This window comes from Xiphias gladius, chromosome 18 (assembly GCF_016859285.1).
Source record: "Xiphias gladius isolate SHS-SW01 ecotype Sanya breed wild chromosome 18, ASM1685928v1, whole genome shotgun sequence".
In the NCBI taxonomy this organism is placed as follows: Eukaryota; Metazoa; Chordata; class Actinopteri; order Istiophoriformes; family Xiphiidae; genus Xiphias; species Xiphias gladius.
This window is the reverse complement of record NC_053417.1, coordinates 22,906,317-22,923,776: the sequence shown is the minus strand read 5'-3', so window position 1 is coordinate 22,923,776 and position 17,460 is coordinate 22,906,317. Positions and strand designations below refer to the sequence as shown.

The 17,460-nt window shown below is 40.8% G+C and overlaps 1 protein-coding gene across 16 annotated transcripts in view; it reads left to right on the top strand.

The window, feature by feature from the left end:
• The window catches only part of LOC120803790 (rap1 GTPase-activating protein 1-like), a 42,821-nt gene extending 25,380 nt beyond the window's left edge, over window positions 1–17,441 (top strand). For 7 of the 16 annotated variants that reach the window (XM_040152677.1, XM_040152689.1, XM_040152686.1 and 4 more), the window contains 24 exons: window positions 62–97; window positions 1,133–1,180; window positions 2,500–2,538; window positions 2,691–2,882; window positions 4,163–4,266; window positions 4,713–4,791; window positions 4,886–4,939; window positions 5,314–5,397; window positions 6,533–6,633; window positions 6,803–6,932; window positions 7,939–8,094; window positions 8,179–8,250; window positions 8,374–8,460; window positions 8,590–8,730; window positions 10,737–10,868; window positions 11,862–11,879; window positions 12,168–12,245; window positions 13,265–13,374; window positions 13,603–13,728; window positions 13,922–14,057; window positions 14,191–14,302; window positions 15,009–15,088; window positions 15,352–15,399; window positions 15,673–17,441. In XM_040152677.1, the coding sequence (XP_040008611.1) occupies window positions 62–97; window positions 1,133–1,180; window positions 2,500–2,538; window positions 2,691–2,882; window positions 4,163–4,266; window positions 4,713–4,791; window positions 4,886–4,939; window positions 5,314–5,397; window positions 6,533–6,633; window positions 6,803–6,932; window positions 7,939–8,094; window positions 8,179–8,250; window positions 8,374–8,460; window positions 8,590–8,730; window positions 10,737–10,868; window positions 11,862–11,879; window positions 12,168–12,245; window positions 13,265–13,374; window positions 13,603–13,728; window positions 13,922–14,057; window positions 14,191–14,302; window positions 15,009–15,088; window positions 15,352–15,360 (2,124 nt within the window). In that variant the 3' untranslated portion in view covers window positions 15,361–15,399; window positions 15,673–17,441. Of the gene's footprint in view, window positions 1–61; window positions 98–1,132; window positions 1,181–2,499; window positions 2,539–2,690; window positions 2,883–4,162; window positions 4,267–4,712; window positions 4,792–4,885; window positions 4,940–5,313; window positions 5,398–6,532; window positions 6,634–6,802; window positions 6,933–7,938; window positions 8,095–8,178; window positions 8,251–8,373; window positions 8,461–8,589; window positions 8,731–10,736; window positions 10,869–11,861; window positions 11,880–11,912; window positions 12,106–12,167; window positions 12,246–13,264; window positions 13,375–13,602; window positions 13,729–13,873; window positions 14,058–14,190; window positions 14,303–15,008; window positions 15,089–15,351; window positions 15,400–15,672 lie in introns of those variants that run through there. The other 9 variants (XM_040152678.1, XM_040152682.1, XM_040152680.1 and 6 more) reach the window with 9 other exon arrangements.
• Window positions 17,442–17,460: the final 19 nt, after the last annotated feature.

Genomic DNA, 17,460 nt, shown 5'->3' with positions numbered 1-17,460 from the left:
AATTAACCTCCACACCCAACAAATGAACTCAAAACATTTCATCTCATTCTCCTCTCTCCAGACCACAGATTTATTTGAAATGATTGAAAAGATGCAGGTAAGATGATGGATTGATCTTTGTATTTTGTCTCAGGTCTCTAAGCTACACTCACCAAGCAACTAATCAGTCAGCGTGTCTCTTCCTAATTCTGCAGCACTTTGACCCTCTCCTTGGCTACGATACTTATCTTTCTGCACATGAGAAGGATAATAGGTCTGGTGATTTCAGAGGAGAGTTGTCAGAGCATTATATGTGTGTCTCACTGTCTCTGTTAACACTCTGGTTGTAACACTGGCTGACAGCACTATAAGCTTATTATCTTACCTCCAAACCTGTCTCCTGGCTTCTGAAGGCTTTGGAAGGATTATTTGTTTTATTCATGTGATCCCACACATAAAGAGTGTGATGATAGAGCTTACCAAAATTCGTAATCTTTTTCGTGCACGGGCTTGTGATGCAGGACAGTCAGACAATATATCGATTCGATGTATCGTCTCCCTTGACCCCAGGCGCCATCACCTAGCCCTTATTTAGTATCACTGCATCTCTTTCTCTGCATCATTCCCACTCACAATCTCTTTCACACCTAAACATATACACACCTCAGGTCCAATGTGTGTTTAATTGTAGGAGTGTCACTTAGCTCTGCATCTTTTTAATCCCCAGGAGTCTTATTACCACACTTTTTCTGTGTGCTAACAGATTTTTTAGTCTCTCCCAAATGTCTGCTCTTTAGCGTCCTTTAATTGTCGTTTGGTACCCGTGCTCCCTGTCTATGTAATGTGTCTCTTTCGGTATCTTTCTATCTGTCCCTCTTCGACTTTGCTTTGTTGCCTGCTGCACATCTCTTGGGAAAACTTTGTTCGTATGTACTGAGGTCGATCATTTTCTCCCAGTTTGTTTTGTTTTAGTTGTTCTTTAGAACATGATTTATGTAGGTTTTTTTTGTATTTCTAATCAATGACTATTGTGTGAATTTAGGTATTTGTGTTGCCTTTTTTGAGTGCAAAACCTGGTGCTGTGATGACGACTGAGCGTGACCCCTCTGTCTCTCTCTTTCTGGTTTTCTTATCTCACTCTTTTCTCTTATAGGGGAACAGGATGGATGAACAGAGATGCACCTTTCCTCCCCCACTCAAGGTACGAATCTCCATGTAGAGACAGAGCATTATTCACATGTTGCGGACATTGTGTCACGACTGCTCCACCATATCTTGTTCTGCCAGACAGGCTGATTACTTCAGCACAGAGTAGCACGGTATTATTCATAATGCAGTGAAATGCTCTCAAGTCTTAACATACAACAGTTAGTTCGGATTCAAAATCATATACAGTATGTCCTGATGTTATGGTCTTCGGCCTGAAAGGATGAAATCTTAATAACACAGAATTATCAGGATATGATGATAATGTTAGTAATGTATAATTTAACACAATCGATGTGCCCGGTAATGGTTCATTTGGATTTAATAGGTGCTATGTATATGTATATATATGTATATCTATCTATATATCTATCTATATATCTATCTATATCTATAGATAGATATATCTATCTATCTATATAGATATATCTATATAGATATAGATATATCTATATAGATATAGATATAGATATAGAGCAGATAGAGCAGTTGTCTAGCACAGCTTGATAGCTCAGTGGTTAAAACTGCTGACTTTTGCGCAGGAAATTAGGGTTCAAATCCCGGCCAGGGCGGGGTAACACATAACACACATGACGCTGTTGGCAACAGCTGTGGTTGGACTCTAGAGAATTAGGTAGGTGTTTAAAGGGGAAAAACCGGTCGGTTACACTTGACTCTGTAATAATAGTGTGACAAACCACAGGGGAGAGTTGTACTCCATAACCAAGTGGCAGGTGTTTAATACCTACCAAGGTGTATTCCTGTACATAGTGCTATGGAATGGAAGACACCTCTATAGAAGGCAGTAGTGGTAGACGGAGCGATCCCAAGCGACTGCAACATCAAGAAGAAGGAACTAGAAAATCGAACAATATCAAGGGCTGAAAGAGGAGCTAGAAAAGATGTGGGGAGCAAAGTGGTAACTGGAGCACTGGGGGCTGTGACCCATAAACTGGGAGAATGGCTCCAGCAGGTTCCGGGTACAACATCTGAGGTCTCTGTCCAGAGGAGCGCGATCCTAGAACCCTCAAACTCCCAGGCCTCTGGTAGAGGACCCGAGCTTTAGGAAGAGAGGGAGATTTTTTTTATTTTTTATTTTCTTTATATATATATACACATGAATGATAATGGCTTTGATCAAACATGTATTGATACGTAATTCCTGTGTAGTTGTAGTAAACTGATTTTCATTGCAGAGCAGTTATGAAACAGCGTCCTTGGGGATTAGAGAGTTGGACTGTGTGGTTATTTTTATTCTTTGATGAGGAACAATGATGAGGTTTTTTTTTTTTTTTTTTCTGTATATTTTTTCAGACTGAGGAGGACTACATTCCATACCCAAGTGTCCATGAGGTAGGGGGGTGATGTGCTGCAGTAGCACTTTTCATCATTAGTGCTTGTGTATCTCTCAGGAATCAGTTCAGTTTCACTCCTGTCCTGATATTCCTTTTAAATTTACATCATTCCTGTGTATCAGCCCCTTGCTATTTTGCATTTCGGGACAGGTGTTGGGCAGAAAAAGCCCCTTTCCTCTCATCCTCCTGCCTCAGTTTGGGGGATACTGGATTGAAGGGACCAACCATGAGCTGAGTGACGCCATGGACACAGAGCAGCTGCAGCCACTGTCCCCAAACACCCGCACCAAGCTGGAATGTAACACGACAGCCACACTCTACCGGAAACACTTCCTGGGCAAGGTTAGCCACTTTGTGCACCACAGAGAAACGTCACTTTTGCCATAATGTAGATTCTTTTTTTCTACTTTATCTCTTCATCTCGAAAAAGTAAATAAACTGAAAAAGCAATATTTGTGAAGATGTAGCAAGCTCAAAGACAACCTTTTAAGAAAACACAAATATTAAGATTAGAAACACAACACAGACAAGATTTAAAATATAAAAAGAAAAGACAATGGCATGAAGACATGAAAAAACAGAATTTGATTGCAGGGGTGATGCCAAAAATCCATACACATTCATTTCTTAAAACATAATAATCTATTAAACAGTTTCAGGCACATATGTTTTGGTTTCATAATGAAACCAATTCCTCCATCTTCTTTGATGCACTTTGGTTTAAATTTTCCCTATTAGTTCTTTCCAGTTGTATATGCATGGACATGATTTTCTGAAACCGTAATTTATTTACAACTTTAAAAGCAGAAATAAAAATGATATAAACATTATTTTGTATACAATTTTAAATAAATATGTATCATTCTTAAACTGAATTTCTGTTGTCATTCTACCCAGTAATATAAAATCTACATCCAAAACAAGAGGCTCTCTAATAGGTTTTTTTTCCAATTTCTATTATTATTTTTTTCTTTAACACTGGGCAAAACCAAAAACTATGACTAAATGAAGCATGGTTCTTAGGTTCTCACTGTATCGTCTCCAACATTTTCATGTCCCTGCTCAATTATATGTGACATTAGTTAATCCATAGTTTTTTTCACGTGCATTTTTATAGTCGCAATCATGCAATTAAATATAATGATGGGAAGATCAAATAATCATGTTCATTTAGTAACAACAGAAGATCTACTTTTTTTTAAAGGTGTGATCTAACACTGCTTTCAAAGTGATATTATGAATGTCCTCATTGAAGCAGCTTCCTTCCTCCTGAAATGAGCTTCATTACTCTCACAGAATATTTCACAATCAGTTTCACTTCTTGCTCATTATAGTAATGAAATGAATAAGCAATAAGCAAACCCCAGAGGAGTAAACCACTGACAGGCACCAGTCTCACTGTTTGGCACCTCATACCCTGTTGCTAATGAAGATACATGAGGCTTTGCCACCTGTTCATACACATGCATGACATGAACAAATTTGATCCCCCTGTAGCAGAGGCAAAGCTGGTCAGATTGGAAAGATATGGGTAATGACCTGAGCGCGTACACGTGTCCTGCACATGTGTGTGTCTGTTTATGACAGATACTAATGGCCGTATACGTGCACTGTGCCCTCAGGAACACTTTAATTACTATTCAGTGGACGGTGTCCTTGGACATCTGGTGTTCTCCCTTAAGTACGATGTTATTGGTGACCAGGAACATCTCCGGCTAATGCTCAGGTAACACTCATTATGCATACACTGTATAATTTAGCTTACGTTGCAGAGAAAATTGAATATTTAAATCCGAATTGTGCACATCGGCAGCTGAAGTAATGAATGTGCAGGCTTAAACAAAATTTCACCTCTTTCATGATCAACAGGAAATAGATACAGAGTCATCTCCTTCTTCGTCCCTGAAATGCCCATTATTGACCAGATAAACACATCCTCTCAGCGCGGGTGTTATCCTAAGAGTCGTAAAGCTAGAGAGAGTGTCAACAGCACTGTCATTTCCACAGCAGAGTAACAGATGGACTATTTAGGACAGCGAGTGGGCAGGGAGGGTGGGAGGTTTGATGAAGGTCCACACCGGATCATCTCTCTTCAATCTGATAGGTTCTGAGAAATGTTGCATCATATTATATGGCCTTAAGACCACACTGATTGTTTTATGACTTCACCAGGACCAAACTGAAAACCTACCATGATGTGATCCCCATTTCCTGTCTGACAGAGTTTCCCAATGTGGTCCAAATGGCCAAGGTGAGAAGAGTTGTTTTCATTATGCAGAGATAAGTCTGTTGTGACACTGTCTAAGCACATTTTGATATTTTTTTTCCCTCTTTTTTAATCCAAGCTTGTCTGTGAAGAGGTCAACGTGGACCGCTTTTTCCCTGTCCTTTATCCAAAAGTAAGATCTGGTTTGGTTTGTATAGTTGCAGCTGCTGTATATGCCCTTTCCAGTCCCACATGCACATAGGAAACACTGTCCGGTGAAAACAGAGTGAATTTCATACTAAAAACACTGTAATTTTGGAAGGTAACCTGTTCATTTAACTAAGTCAGACAGCTGGAGCCTCATATTAGCTTCAGATAATCTTCAGATCGCATATTTTGTCCCCCATCACTTTCGTTGGAAACATGTGAGCAAGAGATCTCTTAAGAGCCAGTGTGAACAGGACTGATTCCAAGTAAAATCAGTTTCAATGTTCATATGGACACCAGACTAGAAAAAGTGTGAACATATCCTCTAAAATTTCTTGTCATATGTATATTTATTTACAGGCTTCAAGACTTATTGTCACCTTTGATGAACATGTGATAAGCAACAATTTCAAGTTTGGGGTCATCTATCAAAGGTTTGGGCAGGTAAGCTTTAAAGCCTAGATGTAAGCTAAAGGGAAAGATGCATTTTTAGATGGTTCTATAGACGTGCATGCGTCCTTTATATTCATTGTGTTCAGTCCAAAAACAATTAGCACGTACTCCACATTGCAATTTCTGATTTTTTTCAAGGAAGCTGATTATGCTCAGTCATCCTCAGTCTTGATTGTGGATTTCAGTCTAGTCCAGTCACTGGGGCTGTCTTCAACACTCCCTCTCATTCTCTGAGGCAATCACAGCCCTCTTGTTTACTATGTGGGGGGTAGAAGAGCTACTGAATGAATTGCTGAGGGCACTTGTACCTTTGAATGGAGACCTCAGTGTGTAGAGATCTGCACTGCCGATCTCTTAAGGCCTGCAGAAGTTTAAATACATTGGTGAATGCATTGCGAATGAGCCAAGGGCAATCTCGGGAAAGCAGCGAGGGCCCTCTGCTCATCCTTCAGGACGTTTTCTATTCAGGAGGTGTGCTAAGCAGACAAACACATGATGGTTAGGCAGGCATATTGCATACGGGAATAAAACAATAAATACTCAATACACAACAAAAGCTACTTCTTAGGCATTGTTTCTATGTGGTTGTGCTGAGGCAGGCTTTTGTTTTTGCATCACTACTCCACATGCTGACAATAGATAATCAACTCTCCATTGCAGAAGATCATTATTGCACAAGCCTTCCTGCAACCTATCTCTAAGCCTACTGTTATACCTACTGCTTGGATTGATCGAAGCCACCTTTGTCGTCTCAAATGCAAATGAAGTGTGTTTGAGCAAAAGTGCCAAACACACGCCAGATACACTCTACCCCCTCGCTTCCAGTTATTGACCCTAATGATGTGTTGCAGTAACAACAAAACCTTACTTAAAATACTCATTGTGCCAATGCTGACAGTCTGCACAGTATGCAAATCTTACCTTTGTTGATCAGTTTTCATTCTGCTTCCCAGCCATTGTCCTTGATGCTTCTTCATTTGTATCGCAGACATCATTTGTATATTTTTTGGCCATATTATTGGAGTCTTCTGTAAAAACCACCCTCACTTGTAGCTGCTGACACATCATTGGGTCCTCAAAAACCTTGATGTTTATGAGGATTTTTTTTTTTTTTTACTGGTTCCAGACTTCAGAGGAAGAGCTGTTTGGCAACAGTGAAGAGAGTCCTGCCTTTGTAGAATTCCTGGAGTTTTTAGGAGAGAAAATTGGGCTGCACAACTTTAAAGGGTAAGGACCTAAATGTGGTTCGAAGGCAGTTTACATACTCTAACATACATTTTATGACATTAGACCGACTGCAGTTTACGTCATATCAGGCTAGCTACAGGAGTTAGGGTCATGCTACTGCAGCGGTGGTGGAGAACATCCTATTCGACATGGGTCTGTGTGCTTGCAGTTTCCGTGGAGGGTTAGACGTGACTCACGGGCAGACTGGCACAGAATCTGTCTACTGCAACTACCGCAACAAAGAGGTCATGTTCCATGTGTCCACAAAGCTGCCTTACACGGAGGGGGACACCCAGCAGGTACTGTAATACAATAACAGACTAACCCACCTTTCATGATTCACAGCTAGCGGTCAGACAGGTTCCCTCTGGGTATTGTAGTACCGTATTTTGCATGGACCTCTCTGTTTTGCCAAACAATTGCAGCACATATTTGCAGAAAAACAAAAGACAAAAAAACATGAATCACCTTAAATTTATGCCTTAGTGTCTGCATATTTGAACAACAGTCCTTCCAGTGATTACTGTGATTTAAAGCCGAGATGCAGCACTGCATTGCTCAGACGGCTGAGTACTCCTCCTCCTCTTCTGTGTCACATAGTCTTGCAAACACTGATTTATTAGCATAAATTTGCACACACCATTTGTTATCCTGTTTGGCCCAAGCACAGATCAGGCAATGTCTATATGTACAGTCTCCTCAGCAGTAGTGGGTGGCTCCTTTGAGCCTATCAGTGCTTGTTCAAGCTGTCCTCACAGGAAACAGCACTCCCTGGTGGTATTTCACTAATTCACATGCTTTCAGCTGTGAGACAGGGAGAGGGAAGTACTAATAGAAAGTACTTCATTGTAATTGTTTATAATTTTTTGCAATTTCTCTAGTCTGTACACAGTATGAAAAGCAATTTTCAGTTCATGGTCTTTCTCAAACACAAATAAACGTACTCTCTTTTCCTACTCTTCCCATTAGTATTTCCATATGATTTATGAGCTGTTGGAAATATGGCTGTTTTGCCAGCGCTGTGCCATCATTGCCATTAAAGAAGTATAAAGTATTCTTTGAATTAAATGGGGCTTTGTCAAGAATTAGTAGGAACCGCAACAGAAGGGTTTCCCAGCAATTAAATCTGTTCTAAAAAAATCCTAAACACGGCTGTCTGATAACCAAATAATATTCATACATATCATCCATTGCTTGGCATTTACATTTTCTCACTGTACCATTACTGTCTTGAGAGAAGCATACTCACATTCATTTCATCTGTAAATGATCTTTTTAAATTGCTGTGTGGCTGTTGTGTTGCAGTTACAGAGAAAGAGGCACATAGGGAACGATATCGTGGCCATCTTATTCCAAGAGGAAAACACTCCCTTTGTACCAGACATGATTGCCTCCAACTTTCTCCACGCCTACGTTGTGGTCCAAGTGGTCAACCCGTGCTCTGACAATGTTCTCTACAAGGTGGCCTGTTTGTCCTCTTCCTCTCCTTTACTTTGCTTCCTGTGATAAATTGTGATTATACCTCACCTCACTCTTTATCCTTAGGTGTCAGTTACCGCACGAGATGATGTACCTTTCTTTGGCCCAGCCCTCCCAAACCCCGCTGTCTTTAAAAAAGTAAGAGAAAGAACAACTTGTAGACCTGAACTACTCCATCCTCTAGCCAAGTGCACTTTCCCCCTCGTTGTCATCTCTTAGTTTCCAACATAATGCCTTGTCTCTCTGCTCCTCTCTTCCTAGGGCCCTGAATTCCATGAATTCCTTTTTACTAAGCTCATCAATGCAGAGTATGCCTGCTACAAAGCTGAGAAATTTGCCAAATTAGAGGTGAGTTGTTGAAAGGCATTTTTTAAAAAATCTGTCATTTTGCATCTCTGACCAGAGCCATACAAAGTATCCTCTGTTTCCCTTTTTTTCACGTCCTTCTTTGTGTATATATGCGTGTGTGTGTGTCAGGAACGAACACGGTTGGCTTTGTTAGAGACCCTGTATGAGGAGCTCCATGTGAACAGCCAGGCCATGATGGGAATTGGAGGAGAGGATGACAAACTGGAAAATGGGAGTGGAGGAGGAGGGGGCTTCTTTGAGTCCTTCAAGGTAATTCGAGAGGCAGCAGCCAAAGCTGGGGATTCAAACTTCACTTCCTGCAAATTTCTGCTTGATTGGACAAGACTTGAGAAGCTGAAATGTGTTTGCATAAAAAAAGTTCTTTGTAAGAATTTAAATTCTGTACTTTACTTACACTAGCACTAAGACAGGAATTGTGTTTTCTACATAGACTGGAATTTCAGTTCACGCTTAGACTTATCTTTATTTAAGAAAGTGTTCAACATTTTGGGAAATACACGTATTTGCTTCCATGCCAGGATTTACATGAGAACATTTTGATGTGCATCTCATTTGGGTTAGTTAATAAAACTAATCTACAGCCCACAGCCAGTTAGGCTAGCCTAGCATCCATCCATCTGTTTTCTGCCACTTATCCGGAGTTTGGTCACGGTGGCAGCAGGTTAAGCAAGGTAGTCCAGATGTCCCTCTCCCCAGCAACGTTCCCTAGTTCCTTCTGGGGGATCCCGAGGCATTCCCAGGCCAGATACAATATGTAGTCTCTCCAACATATTCTGGGTCTGCTATGGGGCATCCTACCAGTTCGACGTGCCCAGAAAACCTCCAATGGAAGGCACTTGGAGGCATCCGATGCCTGAGCAACCTCAACTGGCTCCTTTTTGACACAAAGGAGCAGCGGCTCTATTCCTAGCTCCTTACCCTATCTATAAGGGTGAGCCTAGCCACCCTACGGAGGAAATTCATTTTGGCCGCTTGTATTCATGATCTCATTCTTTCAGTCACTACCCAAAGCTCATGACCATCGTTCAGGGTTGGAACATGGACTGACTGGCTCAGCTCCCTCTTCACCACAACGGTCCGGTATAAATGCCTGCATTACTGCTGACAATGCACCAATCTGCCTGTCTACCTCTCGCTCCATTTTACCGTCACTCATGAACAAAACCCAGAGATACTTAAACTCTTGGAGGTTTTCTGGGCATGTCCAACTGGTAGGAGGCCCTGGAAAGACTATATACAGTATCTCATCTGGCCTGGGAACACCTCCCTCCAGGAGGAACTGGAGGCGGTCGCTGGCGAGAGGGATGTCTGGACTATCTTGCTTAACCTGCTGCCACCGCAACCGACTCCGGATAAGTGGCAGAAACGGATGGATGGATAGAACTTCTCATCTAACTCTCAGCAAGAAAGCAAAAAAGTATATTTCTCAAAAATGTCAGACTATTCCTTTAAGTGTCATTATAAACCTATAAAGATCATAGTTACTGCATAGGAACAATATAAAACTGGCATCTACTGTAGTAATAATAACCATGTTTTGTACCAGCTGTCAGATGTATCTGTGGATGTAAAAAAGAATGTCTTCTCTCTGGTAGCCTTTCAGGAATTTTCTTGTCTGTATAAAAGCCGCAGGTATTAAGGGCTTTCTCGTTCTCCCTCGGTCTCTATTATCTGAACGAAGAGAAGCTCTGCTGCTTCGTCCTGCTGTAACACACCACTCCTGGCTTCCCAGCTTTTCTTCCACATGCTTTCTAGCCTGTTTTGTGCTGCTGTGTTCTCTGCATGCTCAAGTGTTCAGTCACTGGTCACTTGTCCATATAATGTCTGTCATCTTCAAGTGTCATGGTACCAAAGAGAGTGGATAGTTTTCTTTCACTATCAGATAACTCTGCCTCTCCTATCTGTTCCATGCCTGCAGAGAGGTGCACTGGGCTCTCCCGGCTATGTTTAAACTCAGTGCGGTCAGACATCTGTGAGCCACTTGGCCCTTCTGCTTCTCTACTCTTCTCTTACCACCTATCTAAACATAATGACTCATCTGAACCCCCCTCTGGGCACTAAAGCTTAGCAGTCTTCTCTGTCGCTTCCTTGTCTGTCAGGATTAGCGTCAGGCCAGTGCTCTCTGCCTGTAGTAGTCAGTGTTCAGGGACAGCCCTGGGGCTCCTCTCGGCCAGTAGCACCGTACGGCAATACTGAGGGGGTCACAGGGTCAGTGCCATCTGAATGTATCTCCTCCTCCTCGTCTCTCTCTGTAGCGGGTGATCCGCAGCAGGAGCCAGTCTATGGATGCCATGGGTCTTACTTTCAAGAAACCACACACAGTCTCCACTAGCCTGAGCGGCAGCTTTAACCACAACCCCGCAGAGAGCCCCAAATTCCCAGGGATAGTAAGTACTGTCCCACTGCTTCTGGTCCTGAGTGAGGCGAGTCTCGCTTCCTCTACTTCCCCCCAGTAATTCTACTAGAGCTCATGCCCCCTCTTCCCTCACTTGCCTGCTGCACTAACTTCTCACAGAGAAGGGTCGCACACTTGGTCGACTTGAGCATCTATGCCTGGGTCTTAAACTTGGCTCTCACATTGCAACAGTTGCACCTTGTCTGCCACCACAAGATGGAGTGACACTTGTAGAAACTAATGATTGTAGGACACAAGGTGAATTTCTACCCTGGGTTAAAGCTGCTTCCAATATTTACTGTTTTTACTTGTGTTCTCATTATTTAAATCCCTCGTGCATCTGCATTGTTTATAAGTGCTCTTTTGAATTCTAATGAATGTGGGTTGAGTCCTTTTTGTGCGTATGTGTGTATGTATGTGTGCACGCCAGCTAAAGCCTGTGGACTTCTTTGGTGATCACACAATGATTTTAATTGTGGTTATGAACAAATTAATGTTTCTGTCCTCAGGTGAAAACCTTGAAACTTCAAATGGCAACTTTTTTACATTTTCGATTTTATATGATTTGTTCTTAAAACACTCCGTGTTACACAAAATTTTTGCAACTCATAGAGGAGATATTCATCCTTCAGCTGAAAGTGGAGCGTGGAACTCACCAAAATTTGTCGTTACAAGGTTTTCACTGAACAGTGATTATGCATATGGTTGCTTGTCTGACATGTTCTGCATATTTGGGGGTCTGTGGGTGCGCTATTTTTTATGGAAATTCTCTGACTTGAAATGAAAATAATTATGAAATTTCATTTTTCTTTGTGTTAGGCATCGAACAGGAGTCTTAGTCTTGTATATTCAAACAGACACCGCAGTAAATTAATATTTTATTTCTCTGTCACAATTAACCCTGTATTGATATGAAACCCAAAGTATAACATGCTGTGTGTCCTCCTCTGTTGTCTCTGTCTCTTCCTCATCCTCTCTCTCACAGGCATATGGTTCCCATATTGTAACTGGCTCATCATTTCTCTCTCCCATTCAGCTGCCTGCGTTGCACCCATTGAGTCAAAAAATGTCCCTCTTTGTATTTTCCAGTTAAGACGTGCTTTGTATTTTGTTTGAACAACATGAGTTACTGCATACAATCTCATATATATTTGTATATATCTCATGTCCCCCCCCTTCTTCTTTTGTCATCTGTCATCATCACTGTCTCTGTCTCTCTCTTCCTTACTCTCTCTCTCTCTCTCTCTCTCTCTCTCTCTCTCTCTGTCTCTCCTCTTCCTGTGTGGCTCAGTCATTGCTTGTCCCAGGCAAAAGTCCCAGTAAATATGGACGTCGAGGCAGTGCCATAGGGATAGGAACAGTAGAAGAGGTTCATGTCTAATTCTAACTTCTCTCTGTTGATTCAATTCTTCTCTTTGCTACTTTTTTGTCTGCATGGCTCCAACGCATCATGGCCAAACACTTTTCTCCATGAAGTTCAGCACCCTCATGTGTTATTCAACATTGTTTGGATTGTGTGTTACAGACAGGATCTATTGTATAAAGATCTGTGATAATACACAAGCAGATATAGATATTCTTCTTCACATTTTCACATTAATTGATTTGATAATTAAAGTCTATGGGATTTTACATACACTTCCATATAGAAACTATTTAAATTATTAAAAGATTAGCAGCTCTGTGATTTGAGTGTAGCACGTAGTCATATTTGAAGGTGCCACCATAGGCTTCCCTTCTGTATAATATTTTAGCTTTTCCTGTATTCTCACATTCCCATCTTGTTACTGCAGCATGTGTTCATCTTCTGTAGTCTTTTCTGCCTATGCTGTTTTTTTTAATTCAGTATGCTTACTTCTCTATTTGTTTAAAAATGATGAATATTAATGATTTAATGACTGCCTTACAGAGAAATTATGAAAAAAAAAAGGATCCTCTCCTTGCTCTTTGAAGCCACATCGAATAGAAGGCTTTTTCAAGTTCTTACTTTGAGAGCTTTAAAAGAGAGACTGAATGAACAAAGCAGTCGCTGACAAAGCATATTTAGTGGTAGACCCTGGAGCCTTTAAATCCATTTTTCATCTCCCGCCTTAGTGTGCTCTGCTCTGGCTGTCAGACTGGCACCAGGGCTGGACATTAAGCCGCTAAGTGCATATTTTAACTTTTTTTTTTTTTCATCATAGTAACAACTCAAAGGGAGCCGTGTTACTCCTCAGCCTGATAATTCAAATTAAACTTGAATGCTTAAGTCAAAATAACCATTAACTTCCCTCAGTAAAAAATAAATAGATTGACATGCTCTTGAGGCTAATTTATTATTACTCAAAGATTTTTAAGGTATTATTATTTTAACTCTGCCACTGACTTCCTCTCTTCTCTCCCTGGCAGTCTTTGATAATCCCGGGGAAAAGCCCGACCAGGAAAAAATCTGGTCCTTTCAGCTCCAGGCGAAGCAGTGCCATTGGCATTGAAAACATTCAGGAAGTCCAGGAGAAGAGGTGAGAGAAGACTCCTGCACATTCCTGCTGTATTTATTTTGTGTGTATCCATAGACCCTTTTGTTCTGTCCCTCTCATATCTTGTCTATCTAAAGCCTTGGAACTAAGGTTCATAATTAACTATCTTGTACTTGTTAGAAATGTCAGTGCCTGCACATCCATTGCCTTTCTTACATTCTATTTGCTTTTTCTGATATTTTCTACATATATATATTTATATGTCTCCAGTAGCAGTAGAGAGAACTCCCCAAATACCCAGAAGACCCCTGACAGTGGTCACGTCTCTCAAGACCCCAAATCTGACAACTCGTCCAATCAGAGCTCCCCTGAAGTGCTCACAACCGCCAAGAACAGGTGTTTATGATAGGTTACAGCCTTATCACATTGATATATCGATCACAGAAATCACATTTTGTGTCGCCATACCTGTGTTTGTGTCTAAGCGCTGGGTTATCCTCGGCTGCAGCAGCATGTTGAATGACTGTGTCTTATACGTAAGATAAAATCAGGTTTGGCTGTGCTGGAGAGTGGTTAACCCAGGGTGTAGTTCTTATCTCGGTGGCAGGGCCCCATCTATCCCTGAGGGTCATGACCTCTCCCGCTCCTCCTCCAACGCTAGCAGCTTTGCCAGTGTGGTGGAGGAGAACGAGACAGAGGCCACAGAGGACTATGACACAGGCATGGTGAGTGGTATATTATATTATATATATGTGTCCCTGTGAGACAACACGATAATTGGTATTTAAGACATCTGCTTGTTTTCCCGGCTAATGGGCACTTGTGTTTTGCTGTGTCTCTCCTCTGTGCACTCCCAAGGAAAGCCTGTCGTCTGCCGGGACACCACACAAGCGGGACTCCTTCACCTACAGCACCTGGCTGGAGGACAGCACCAGCAACACCAGTACCACCAGTCGTGGGAACTCCCCAGGTGAGAGAGGTGTAGTGCTTGGAAGTTACAGGATATTAGTAAGGCTTTAAAAGAAGTCAGAAGCATTTTGAAGATTAAGGCAGATGACAATAGTGGATATAATAGTAGTAGAAGTAAAGTTTTCGGGTGGACCATAGGAATGATGTGACAGAATTCAACAGAAATTTATTTTTTGGAGTATTCCTTTTGTTCTACCAACATTATTTAATATCGTAGCTGGTTCTAGATTTTTGATTGAAATGAGGGCAACATATGACTAGCTTCGGTCTCTTTCTGTGAGAATGCACACACAGCGAGGTGCAGACCAGTCTGAGCCTCGGTCCGAGTCCATCAAAATTTCAAAAACATTGCACAACTCTTCTCCAGTACACCGTGCTCACCAGATGATTTTGGCTATCTCATCTTTATCAGGGTGGTGTGTGAGGCCACTTCAGGTATCCTTATATAAAGTTCTTTGGTCAGCCATGTGACCTTCAGACTACCATAGACACTAAATACACAAAATATCACTTTTAAAAAATACTTTTTACAAAATACTATGTTTACTCATAATGAATACAAAAAAAAGTCAGAAGGTAGCCGAAAATGTTTGGTGGGGTGAACAAAGCATGGTCTAAGTTACTGGAGAAGAGTTGTGCAAGATGCTTTTATTTCGACCAAAACATACAATATGACTGATTTCACACAGTTTTGACCTGTCGTTCAGGGCCCGGTAAACCTGACCGAGGAAAGGGGACAGACATCCGTATCAAACTGGAACGACCACATGATCATCAGTCCTCCTCGGTAAGTCAGACCCATCCTGGAGTAAACAGAAATTTGACCACTTGATTATCAGCTGCCTCTGTGTATGCTCTGCATGTTTTTGTCTCTTAATGCTCTATGCAGCCAGTCATTGAAACCTTTTAAGTACACACAAAGTAGCTGCTGCACTGAAGTTGTATAACAGTACAATCCCTGCTTTACTGCCCTGTGGTGCTGTATTGCTTTTTGCGTGCTGTAGCTGATGTTTGTTTTCTTTACTGCTGTTTGCGCATCTCTGTGTGCAGAACTGTTAACTCCACACACCTGGTTGTATCCTGGATCTCCATGTTCAGGTTAGACTTTCCTTGATACCCTCTCATGGTCTCTCATTCCATGGATTTAAACAATGGACAAGACCAGACACTGTATATACAGTTTATTGATACCAGACCAAACGCTGATTCTACACATATTGTACATAAGACTTACCAAAATTACTGAGGAATATCCATAAAACATGACATATACTGTAGATGTTTTGGCAAAATGAATATCTGAATAGACTGCATTCTGACACCTTAACTTCTGTCAAGAGTTTTTACCCGATGTCTCTCTTATTCCCAAAGCATTCCCATAAGTCAAAATCCTTCTGGGAAATGAGACAAGTGCATGCGTTCGCCATGACCAGTAATGAGATGGAGAAAGATGCGGATGATGACAGAGAAGAGAAAAGGCAGGTGGAGCCTGGCCAGCCTGCTACTCAGTTGAGGGACAGGGTGCGGAAATCCAGAAACCCGGAGGACACTTGAAAGGATGACGCACAAAGAGGGGCCAGCTATTGCACAGTGTTGTCTCCTTAGACTCTTTTCTTTGCCTGTTCACACATCTGTTGCCTAGTTGTATGGTGTATGTTTTTGGTTGTTTTTTTTTACCTGATATTTGTTTGAAAAGCACACATTTTATCTACAAATGTAATAGTTTTATTTGTAAAAGATATTAATTGGGTTTAGTTTGTCTTGTTAAAGACTAAGTGTTCTGGCTATACAGGGTAAAGACAGTGTCACTGATCTCTCTATTGAGACTGTGAGATGGACTTTTGCTGCAACATAGAGAAGATTGCCTGGATGGTTTTACCAAATCAACAAAGGTTTTGGCTCAATAAAGATCTCTAATGTATACATAATACCAAATATATAAAAAAAATATATCCAGCATCAAGATGAGTTTTTTTCTAACAAAGTATCCAATGCGTTATAGAATTGTTCTGTTTGATGCCGTTAAATGTGATTATTTTCTGGGTAAAATCCAAATAGAAGGACTGCATAGCTGCAGCATAACAATTTTACTCTTTCCTCTACTACCCAAATCTCAATAAGATTAGGTTTCAAATTTAACACCACAAGTTAAGGTGAAGATAGCTATGTATCGTAAATAAAATGAAATGGTCTTAAAACTTAAACATGCAATGTCTTTGTTCCTCCAAATGATTTTACCTCACTTCTTTAACTCACATGTTCAGCAGCCAATATGGGGACGGCAGTATTAGATTGAGATTAATATATTCATATAATAATATATTCAGAATCCTTTTAAGGCAAAATAGTATCTTTATAAAATTCGTAGTGCAATGCACCAATGCTATCTGTATAGTCTGCTAATACAGTATGTGGATGTATCCATCAATGACTGATTTAACTGCTTTGTCCGTCATGTTTGCTGGTGTGGAGACCAGTCTCTACATTATGTTCTGAGTTGCTTTTTTCCCTCTAATATACGTTTTAATTTATTTTTTTGGTTTCTATGGAAATGACTTTTATGGTGTACATCTGTCGTACTGTACCTCTATGGTGACTACCTTCAGCGTCCTGTCGTATACTTATTCTGTATGTGTTGCTTTGGAGTAAATTATAATGTTGTCATCTATAAAGCTCTGTGTATTTTTGCGGTCAAATCTCTTTCAGTGCGGTAAATTTGCAATGCAATTATAATAAAATAGTGAATATTTATTTGCTAGTGAGTAAATAACTGCAAATACAACTACTGATTTTGTAAATAGATATTTAGTTGGAGTACACAGTGTATAATGTATAGGCCATTGATTTAAGATGGGATTGACCAACACCTCGAAATAACTGCCAAGTTAACACTTTATTGTTGTTTTTTCTCATACACTTACATTTAAATATTATTTTGAGAGAGTTTTGTAGAAAAAAATAATTTTAAAAGCTATTCAGACTGTTCTGTAAAAGGGAAGATCTCACAGTACATCCTGCTGATCATTTCAGTTGCCTTATCATCACACACTGATGGTCTAAGTATAGAATAGGGAAGCCAATAGGTAATAGTCAGCAGGATTTACAATGAAATGAATGTTTTGTTGTTGTTGTTTTTATTGTAAATAAATGCCCTGGCAA